The 11,075-nt window shown below is 43.4% G+C and overlaps 1 protein-coding gene across 3 annotated transcripts in view; it reads left to right on the top strand.

Annotated features, from left to right (window-relative positions):
* Nucleotides 1–2,385: 2,385 nt before the first annotated feature.
* Nucleotides 2,386–11,075, top strand: part of LOC116938435 (adenylyl cyclase-associated protein 2-like) — a 40,930-nt gene continuing 32,240 nt past the window's right edge. For 2 of the 3 annotated variants that reach the window (XM_076072097.1, XM_032945547.2), the window contains exons 1-3: nucleotides 2,386–2,467; nucleotides 8,355–8,473; nucleotides 9,075–9,175. In XM_076072097.1, the coding sequence (XP_075928212.1) occupies nucleotides 2,391–2,467; nucleotides 8,355–8,473; nucleotides 9,075–9,175 (297 nt within the window). In that variant the 5' untranslated portion in view covers nucleotides 2,386–2,390. Of the gene's footprint in view, nucleotides 2,483–8,354; nucleotides 8,474–9,074; nucleotides 9,176–11,075 lie in introns of all 3 variants that reach the window. The other variant, XM_032945546.2, reaches the window with a different exon arrangement.

Here is an 11,075-nt window from a genome sequence, read left to right as displayed (position 1 = left end):
GGTTTTTGTTTCAATTGGTGAAAGCGCACGGTCAAGACCAATCGTCGGGTGGCAGCCAAGGAATGAAACGCGTTTGCCGCGGGACCGGACAGTGAAATGGCAACGCCATCGGTAAGAAAGAGGCCTTCACTCCATGCAGCCAGGCTCAGGCAGTGGGTAGTGGTGATGGTGATTGGCGGTGATCATGACTGCGCCCCTGCACTTGAATGTCCTCAAGGAAACACAATTATACTGGTAGGAACGAAGTTGTAAACCGAGTGTACCAGCCTGCAATAGATTAATGTGTCCGTCCGTCCGTCCCCTTTCAATACTTTAACGAAGTGAAATATCGTGCTGTTGTGTGTAAAATCAGCAATAGACAGCGCAGAGACTTGTCCTACCAGCCCACCCTGCAGGGACCTGTTATCTTCCGTGCCGATATTCGTTGTACGAACAACAACTGCGCGCTCACGTTCGCGTTGCGCAACGTTGCCTATAAATAAATAAAAAGTCCGGGCGAATAAACTTTTTCGGCAAAAGGGCACGGAGCCAGCCACACACGTGTCCACGTCCATCCGAATTCGGCAGGACCCACGGCAGCTCTCGCCCTGTGGCTTGGTGAACCTCGCGCCACGCTTGCTGGAGGCACGCGGCATGTTGCCGAAAGGAGCCTGGCGATGCCCACTTCGCGTCGTCCTTTAGAATTATCCAGGGGTCCAGCGACCCAGGGAGACGCTGTCACGTCTCAAGTCGTGCTTTTTGTGGTTTTCATTGAATGGTTTGTTTTTAATCTCCATCACAAAAGCACAGTGGCGGGATGTTGACGCCGTCGCCCTGTACACAGGAGGCGCCTGCTGCATATTTGGAGTTTGCGTGACTCTCTCCCCGTGGTCGCCTCAGTTTCTCTCCCTCCACACAAACCTGTCAACCCATTATCAGTGTCTACCCGATTAGAGACCAATTCACACCTTATTGGTTCACCCCGTGCCCTTATAAATCTCAAAGTCCATCCTACAAAGTCCCATCACAAGAGAGAAACACAAACAGACACATACTCTTTGGTTTTTTTCGGTAAAGTTACGTAGGTAAAACAAATTTAAGTAAATTGAAATAAAATAAATAAACAATTAAAACACGACGTTTCGGAGGCAAAGCAAGCTTCCGTCTTCAGGTGGGACCAGTCACAGCAAAATCACTGCACCAAGTGGTGAGGTTCTGGGAACCTCGAGCTTAAATACAGGTTGGGGGGGGGGCATGTAGGGGACTTTAGTGGAGTGCGGAGCTGAGTTAATCCGTCTTTTGTTGTGTCGATGGGTCATTGTGTGTGTGTGCAATATAAACGGGAAAAAACAGAAGAAAATTCAAGAAGATCGTCGAGGATGTGCTGTACGGGGGCAGTAGAAAAAAAAGGGAAATAGAAAAGTTCGGAAAAAATATGTTTGGTATACCACTGCTTGAAATTGCTGTTAGAAATTAGTTAACGTTTGGTATGATTTAAAACGTCTTTCTGAGGCTCTGGGAACCTCGAGCTTAAATACAGGTTAAGGGGGGGGGGATTTAGGAAGGGGCCATGTAGGGGACTTTAGTGGAGTGCGGAGCTGAGTTAATCCGTCTTGTAGATGGGTCACATGTTTTGCCCGTATTGAAACGGCTGTACGCAGTATGGACCTGAAAACTCAATTTCCCTGTACAAGAATACGGGCTAAACCGTCTGTCTTGACAGCGATGTCCACATCACGTTGCTACCATTTGTAGATTGCGGTGATTCGTGTTAAAGAGTAAAATAGTGTCTATTAGAGAATGCTTTAAAATCTTAAATTAATATCCATTCATATAAAATGGATATGCATCATATATAACGCTCTCTGTAATTGACGGGAAATTGCGTGAGAATATAATTCATGCACAATAATTATCTGGCAATTAACTGATATTGCTGGACACGGATCCCGAGCCACGTGTTCAGCAAATATTTATTTTCGTATGAGAGTGACGTTACAAACAACACATCCGAGATGTCTTCCCATGTGAAGAAGGTCCATTAGCCGAAACGTTTCCACTTTTATATATGGTATACAATATTTCATTTAAGGCCACAGTGTTATTGGCAAATGTACAGGTATTGATATTTGCTATTTAAATTAATTTAGGGACCTTGCTTATAGAAACGAGTGTTTTCAATGACGCCCAAACTGAAGGTTGCCCCGGACTGACCCTGTACGTGATTATGAGCCATAATTTCAATGATCAATTACAGATTACGTAACACCCTGCAAATAATGACGGGATTTACTGATTATTGATTACCCCGAGTGGGGGGAGGGGGTCACGGGGGGAGGGTGGGAGCCAAGTGACGGGGCCGCTGATTCGTCCGAGCGCTCACAAAAGCGGGAGGGGGGGGGCGGAGTCACATGCCCCGCCCCCCATTCACGCCCCGCCCCTCGCTAGCCGTGCGTCACGTGACCGGGAGTAACGGGCGCGCTTGGAGGTGAGGTTGAACCGGGTGAGCGTTACCATCGTTACCATCAATTAGAAATTCTCATCGACGGCGTTACCATCGTTACCATCAGTTAACATCGACGGCGTTACCATCGTTACCATCAGTTCGAATCGACGGCGTCACCGTCGTCGCTTGCCCTCTCATGCGCGCATAGCGGCTGAGGTCGTCAAGCAGAGAACGGGGAGTGACGTTGTGTGGATGACGGCCGTGCCCATCGGTGGTGGTGGTGCAGCGTGCCGTGGGTCTTGTCGAGGCCGTACGGGGTCGTGCCTGCTGCACCGCATAGGGTGCAGTGTGACTGATGTGTTGGTTGTACCATGTAGACCCCAGACTTACCGGCTGCGCGTATCGTACTGTTCTAGACTGCATTGTGGACTCTATCGATGTGTTCACTCGATAAACTGGAGTGACTGTTGTATAGACGGCGGTGTTATGCTGCATAGACTTCGTGTGTGTTGTGTGGACTAATTTTTAGCTTTGTGTGGACTATACACTATCGGGGTATTCTGTAGGACTAGCATGATTTGTATAGACTATAAATCATAGTTTATACTGAATATGTCTATGCAGTATTTTATATACTGTATTTGTGTACTGTAGTGTGCACCATACAAATGTACTGTACTTTGTTCATAGTATACAATTTACACGTATTGCTTAGACTGTGTGCGTATTTTTCGACTTCTATATGTACTGACAATACTTTCTGGACACTCAACCATGCCCTCTCTTTATGCGAAATGTGATTCCATACAAGAACAATACAGGTTGGCCTACCTACAAATCATCCTGGCCTTATCAGATCGGCGTGTGTGAGGCACTCATAGATCCTCGAAAGATCGAGACGTCCCATATCAGTGAGCCTGTCCAGTAGACGGGAATGCATTGGCTTGGGACGTGTAGCCCGCATGCCCAGCCAACGCATGCCCAAGCAGCTTCTGTGTGCCCGGATAGAGGGGGCGAGAGAAGCGATGGGACGGGCTAATGCCGCAGGAGGACCTGGCGAAGCGTGGGGGCTTTCTGACCACCGGGTACCCTGCGGTGTCAAGATCGGCCTCTGGGGGGAGATTGCTGAGCAGTTGGAGGCGGGTGTCGGAGCGACGCAACAAAGAACAGTGCTTGTTGGAAAAAAACACAGCAAGGTGTGGGCACGGCGGTGATCACAGCTGGTGCCTCTGCCAGGTATCCAAGTTCACCCATAAATGCCTTGGCCAGTCGTGTATCCTCCAGCGAGCCTTAGTTCCATAGTTCATTTATTTGGTATAGCCCTGTGAGCCATTCGGCCCTTGAATCGGGTGCAACCGCAACAAACAAAAACATGAATAAGAAAACATTAAAGTGATTATGTGACTGTGCAAACAGAAAATCCAGGAAAAAAACATCAAAATATTCCTGAAATAGCACCGTACACCAACGCTGTGTGCAAAAATCCCAGTGGGATGCAAGTCAAATAACAACAACAACCACAAGATAACTAAGATTAAGGCCATCAGTCTAACTCCGTACTGCAACAAACAAAAACATGGCCAAAACAAAAAAAACGTTTTCGAAATCACCAAAATAAAAGCCATAAATGCAATGTAACAGTGATCATAGGGACTGTGACCGAATTTTTAACAATAAACTACATAAATTATAACACCAAAATCTAGAGCCATATTTAGGCCACTGAATAGCAGTGGCAGCTAGGGGTGTACAACTCCAGAACAGTTTTGAGTGAAGATCTCATTGGTAGCGATTCAAGTTGCAGTTTATTGGCAATAGCATTCCAGACCCTGGGGGCATCAATAGCAAAGGCCCTTCCTCCAGTTTTTGTACGGCAATAGGGAATGTGAAGCTGGTAAATGAGCGAAGACCTGAGGTCAAATTTGTTCTTTGAAACAGAGGGGAGATCCAGTAGGTAGTCTGCGGATTTTTTTGGAAGTACATCGTGAATAAATAAGATCTGGTGCACATGCCGTCGAACATTAAGAGATGTTAAGTTTGACCCAATGTAGAGATCACAGTGGTGAGTCCTATATGGGCAGTTCAATGCAAATCTTAAGGCCGAGTGATAGATGGAATCAAGCTTCTTCAGTACAGTACTTGGGGCTGATTTATACACGATGTCACAGTAGTCAAGTAGAGGCAGTATGGTAGCTTTTATAAATTCCAAACGGAACATTCAGAACATTACTTTCGTGGATTGTTTGGAAACTAAATTCGTTTAATGTTTGGACAGGGGTGTAGGAATTTGCAGGAGCAGGGATGACTCCCAATACATTATCAAAAAGATTACCAGCTTCAGAAAAATGAAGGTTAAAATTGTCAACTATTTTTTTGGGATCTGAAAAATATTCCCCATTTTAGTTAAGCTCAACGGGCAGATTGTCTGTTTTGGATGCCTTTTCGATAGATTTGATTGTTTTCCAAAAAATCCTGGCATTTCCATGTGATTCCAGGAGAGTGGAGGAAAAGTAGGCATTTTTTGCATGCCGTATTTTTTTTACGCATCTATTCCTTAAAATCCTGTATTCTAGCCAGTCATTTACCAAATTACTTTTCTGAGCACATGCCCAAGCCTTGTCCCTAGTTTTCATGAGCTTTGTAATCAAAGGATCATACCATGGTGGGCGGTTGCCTTTAGTTTTAAATCTAACCAACGGAGCATGTTTGTTAAGAATTTGGAGAAACGTGTACCTGAAAGTCTTCCAAGCCGTAGTCAGGTTGGGGATATCACAGACCTTATCAATATCCGAGTGAAGCACATCATTTGTAAATGCCTGAGTGCTGAAGTGCCTCAAAGAGTGCTTCTCAACAATTTTAGGGGGGCTTTGGGTCTGGCTGATGATCTCACCCCAAAAATGAAGGAGTGATCACTAAGGTTATTACCCAGAACACCAGTCAGTGCGAAATTGTGAGGGGCATTTGTCAATAGGATGTCAAGCAGAGTTGACTGTCCCGGATTTTTTAGGTTGGGTCTGGTGGGGACATTTATTAATTGAAACAGGTTAAATTCATCTGTAAAATTTGTGGCCACGGCCGGCGGGTTTAGCCAATTCCAATTTAGATCACCCACTGAAACTATTTCACCTTTAGGGAGGCCCCCAAAAAGCTCTCTCAGTGCCGATGCAGCTTCAACATCCTTCCCACAAGGCGGTCTATAGCAGCACACGACCAATATCTGTTGATTATTTGGGAGAGTTATTCTGAGAGCCAAACCTTCAAAGCAACATTTTTTAAACAAGGAGTGAGCTGGTGAACATGCAATAGTGTTTCGAACATAGATGGCAATTCCACCTCCTTTAGATCCTCGGTCAAGCCGAAAAAGGTTGTAGTTTTCAATCGTAATCTGCAAGTCATTGACGGCAGGAGTGAGAAATGTTTCTGTTAGGCAAAAAATGTCCGTGTCAAGATTTGCCACTTCTAGTTTTAGTTGACTTAATTTAATCACTAGCCCTCTGATGTTGACATGTAGAACACCAACACCTTTCCTGCCAGAAAAATCTACAGAATTATACAAGTTCTTTTCATTTGGGCCAGGATGAAGCTTAATACCACCCAGAAATAAGAAAAGTAGAATTAACAGTTTGCATAAGTATTTTCTGTGAAAGGATGAAGAGCGGCGAACCTTGGACGAATAGCAGCAGCTCGCAGATGGTGTTATTTTTAAGAGCAGAATGAAGTTTGGAAGGAGTGCTGGTGAAGTAATTGGACAAAGATAGCGTTTAAAAGGATACAATGATGGAGTGTAGAAGTGTCTATGAGCTGTTTCATTTGCAGGTGTAGTGGCAAATCGAGCAACAAGTATTGACGCAAAATAACGAGTGTAGCCTTTTGTAGAGTTGAGTGTGGCACTAGATATGGCCGGGAGGGACAGCAGTATGATACACAGCAGGAGAATTGCCATCTTTAAAATGTCCGGGGTATACACAGATTTACACACAAGTGGAATAGAAATATATATACTTGTAGGCCGAGCGTGAGAAAAACGTCTTGCCGTACTCATCACACATGCACGGCTTCTCGCCCTTGATGTGGCCTCAAAGTGCACCAAGCCTTTTGTTGTTGTTGATCATCGAAATGTATTTTCCACAACTTAAAAACTAAAATAAATTGCCTAAATAGTCTCATCTTTGTTGATGCCATTGAGCCTAAGGTATAAATATTACATTCCTCTTGTACGACCCAGTGTATTTAAGAGACAGCCAGAATCAGAATATGTATACTGGAGGAATCCGATGAGCTATGAAGCTCTAAATCTTGACTTAAAGCTTTCGTGACTGCAGAAATTCATATTATTGGGTCTTTCGGTAAAGTCACATAGATAGGGTCAAATAAAATAACAAAAACTACGACGTTTCGATCGTAACACAAGCGGTCGTCATCGGGAAAAGAAAGACGACCGCTTGTGTTGCGATCGAAACGTCGTAGTTTTTTGTTATTTTATTTTAACCTATCTACGTGACTTTACCAAAAGACCCAATAACGATAAAGCTCTGTTTCACAAATGACAGTAACTAACTTTTCCACAAACAGGTACTCTAATCACTTTTTTAACTCCAGAAGGATGATAGGCCTAGTTTTTTGTTATTGTTAGTCAACGCTCCACTGGGAATTTGAACTAATGTACTCATAACCTTCATAGTGGTACAGTGATCCAACCACAGCAAACCTGACCAGATCTACACACAATTTACATGTACTGATTATACTATCTACATGTATACCTTATATAATGGCTACATATTAGGGTATCATTCCCATTAAGACGATTGCTTATTTTTGCTCAGATTTCTTGTAAACATGTGGGGGCGTCCTCATTGTCACCAATGGATCAACTGCCGTCAAATTGTCGTGAAAAAAATCTGATGAGGTTGGGAAATCATCAAGATGGGAATGATACGCTAAGTGTTTATGCACATGCTGTTTACTGTTGGACTTGTATGAGGAGTTACGTGGTGGTTGGTGATGGTTCATGAACTGTGCTATCAATGCATGACGACCCACAATAGGTTCCTGTTCATGATGCACAACAACGGTGACATTTGGTGTCAGGATTTGACCTTAACCTGCCCTAGGTCAACATATCCTTAATACATGAGCTGCACCTGGTGTCGCGGTGTCAGTATCGTCGATGTCATCCTCGTAACCGCTGTGTGTGAGACAAAGCCTGCTTTGGTGGTGGTGGTGGTGGTCCCACCAACATCTTGCATGTGCCAGCCAGTGCAGTAATGCCTCCCACGTGCCTGCACAGTATATCATCTCGTTTTTTTAATTTGTTTTCAAGCTGGAAATTACTGCCTGTGCAAATATTGTGATTTTGTATTTCTGGAGTTGAAACACAATCAGAATATGTATTTATACCGTGACTCAGCAAGAATATGCCTCAGCATTTGTTTCATTCAAAGTCAAATACACCTTTGTGGAAATATAAAATGCACATTTTGTTTCCTAAAAATAGGTCTGGGTCTTAATATAATGGCAGCCAATATCTGCTATGACGGCATAACCATCACATAAACATTGGTTAACCAGTTACAATGTAGCACAGTGTCTTAGTTTGCAGCGTTCTGTGTATTTGTGTGATGGGGTGCGTTGTTGCAGTGGGCCACAGTGCTATGATCCTGGAAACCTGGGTTATATTCCCAGCCATGGATAAAATCAGTAGCACATGGTATCTGAAATTGTCTTGGACCTTCCCATGTTCTGCTCAGCTTTACAACAATAACCGAGTGCGACGTGTCAATATCAGCACTCAAATGAAACACACCATCCACTCACGTTGCCCTTAGTAGGTGCTTGCTAACAGCATTAGCATCTGCAAGGTGAACCTGGGAAGCGTTTGCCTTTATTATATGCATTACAATCTTGTGATGTGTGACACTGGGGCCAGGATGGCAGACTTAAATCAGCTGGTGGAGCGACTGGAGATTGTGGCACAGAGGCTGGAGGCTGCCTTCCCTGGAGGAACTGGTGGCCCCAGTGGAGATGCAATCAATGGCATTGAAGAAGGTAAGGCCAGAGATGCGTTTGTGTTGGGAGCAATGTTTGCGATATACGGTTAAATTGGGATTTTTATTGCACCTAAATGCGACCACATTGATTTCATCTGATGGGGCAATTTTATGAGCATCTGCAATTGAATATGTAATTGTAAAACACTTTTTTTTAAATACATTATCACTTAACATATGATAGCTACTGTAAGTAACTTATAAATTGCATAGACTACAGGTGAAAATAATGTGTTATTCAAGTGGATTGTAAATAAAAAAAACTATTTGGAGAATAAAATGTAAATATAATTTAATTTATTAATCTATGCTATATAGACCAACACGTCTTATTTAGCTGGAAAATAAAATCCACATCAGTGAGGACTAACTGTTCAGTACATCATTTAAAAATTAGCAATTGTATTGAATTATAAAGTTAATGTGTGCTCTGGTGTTTTAAAATGCCACTGTGTATCTATGTGCTCTCTTGTGTGCCACTGTTTGTGCTGCCCTCTGTGCAACTGTGTTCGTGCTGTCCTGTGTGCCATTGTGTGCTTCCCTGTGTGCCACCATGTGTGTGCGCTGCCGTATGTGCCAACGTGTGTACCACTGTGTAGAGGTGCCGCCATGCGTGGAGGCATTTGACAGTCTCCTGGCCGGGCCTGTAGCCCAGTACCTTCGCTACAGCCGTGACATAGGCGGAGAAGTGGAGAGCCACGTGAGTAGCGGTTATAGACATGGGTGCATTCCAATGAGGAGTGTACAAACACCAAACATTTTCGGGTATCGTGGTTATGTGATCACTTTCCCACTTTCGCATAAAATTATTCAAGTATGATATCATCAAGGAAGCCTCTGAAGGGCCATTTTTTACTCTATATCTTCATCTCAATTCCATTATTTGGGGTCAGATTTTATTTTCAGCATTTTTCAACTCTTTATGGTTATTTTGCCTGCCTCCACATACCCCGGTTCTTTCAAGAACTCTCTGCAGTATGGCCAGTTTTATTTGGTTTTCCTCAGTTATTTTCCCTTCTTTTAAAGGCTTTCTTCACAAGTTGTTCTGAGTCGTTAAATACAAGCAGAGCCCTGCGGGTGTAGTATACATTGTTCATGATTGACCGTTGGGAGGTTGTGTGTGTTTATTTAAAGCACACCGTCCAACTCGACATCGCGTGCCTCCACTCCAACTGTAAAACGTAGCAGTTGCATTCGAGCATTGTCACACATTCCATAGTCCATGTCTGTCTTACGCTAGGGCTCTCGGGCACTGCTGGTATTGCGCATGAATGGTGTGGAGGCCCTTTCCTAAGTGACGTTCGGGATACATTTTTATTTTATTTGTGGGCCAATGTGTCGAGGTCGTATTGGATAATGCCGTGTGCATATTTCAAATGCTTCACCTAAAAATATATTTTTTTGTTCAAGTATAAAATATTACAATGTTTTTTCGAGGATTGATGCCTAGTAATGAAATGCTCGTGAATGATTGTGAGAAACTCTTCCTGTTATTTAATTTTCAACATTACCAAGACCGTGTGTGAGTGATTAACACGCACATTGTGGGTCAAACTCAACTTTCCACTTAAACCACGCCTCGGTGATCACTCGAGTACCCTGCCATGGTGCGTTTCGAACAAACAACACTTGACATTTTAAAGGAAAATCTAAGGTAAATCAGAATTTCCCTGATAGTCATCATTACATCCATGTTCAGATATTCAGTAGCTTTAGTAAAGTCTGATAGGCAAATATATTATGTACTCTCTGATCATCTCCACTTATTGGTTTCTTTGAAAATAAGTAGTGTCTTATCCCTCTTCATTGCAGAGACATAGTTAAATCTTTAACTTAATTGTCAGCTTTTGCAGCTGCAGTCAAGAGTCTCAATGAAGATCAAAACAAGAACTGAAAAGTGTACCTCGCGCAACGGCAATTATAAATCGTTGCGTGACTTGCACACTTTGCTCGCGGTTGTAACGACGATACCGAAATTTTGGACATCAGAGAGAACGCTTTTAATGTCCAGAGATGTTCTGGGGTTTTGCCGTATAATGGCACCCTTTATGATGGCTGAGCGCCGTAATCCCTGGAGCGGCAGGCCGGCTGGGGTGAGTGCCGCGTGACAGCTGCACCTCGCCACCAGTGTCGGCGCTTGAGATTAAAACCTGGGCCCTGTCAGCTGGTGTCCGCTGACAGACTGACCGCCTGCATAAAGGAGTTTATCATTGCACAGTTGTTAAGACGTGTCTACAATGACTGCTTTTCCGTGTGTGCAAATTGGCTAGTGTTACTTGTGGTGTGTTTTTTTACTTTCGTCCTCCCCCCATATTAGAACAAGCACCATGTGTTCGAGTTAGTACTCATGAACATTTTTGTTGAACTCACAATAGTCGAATAATAATTTGTGTTGTAAGTCACAAAGTTTAAGTTTAAAACACACCAATTCACATGTTTTTACATAGACGGATAATATGTAAAAAGTAAACTTGAGTTGGGCATGACCAGTGTTTAGTCAAGCAATATAATTTTGTGATTAAAGGAGGATAGATTTGTACTATTAAAAAAAATGTAAAGTCAGATTAATCTCGTCCATAGAGCATTTGGTGTCAAGGTCA

This window comes from Petromyzon marinus, chromosome 3, assembly GCF_048934315.1.
Source record: "Petromyzon marinus isolate PM22_M1 ecotype Great Lakes invasive population chromosome 3, UKy_Petmar_22M1.pri1.0, whole genome shotgun sequence".
Classification (NCBI taxonomy): Eukaryota; Metazoa; Chordata; class Hyperoartia; order Petromyzontiformes; family Petromyzontidae; genus Petromyzon; species Petromyzon marinus.
The sequence above is the reverse complement of the archived record's forward strand: the minus strand, read 5'-3'. Positions and strand labels throughout refer to the sequence as shown.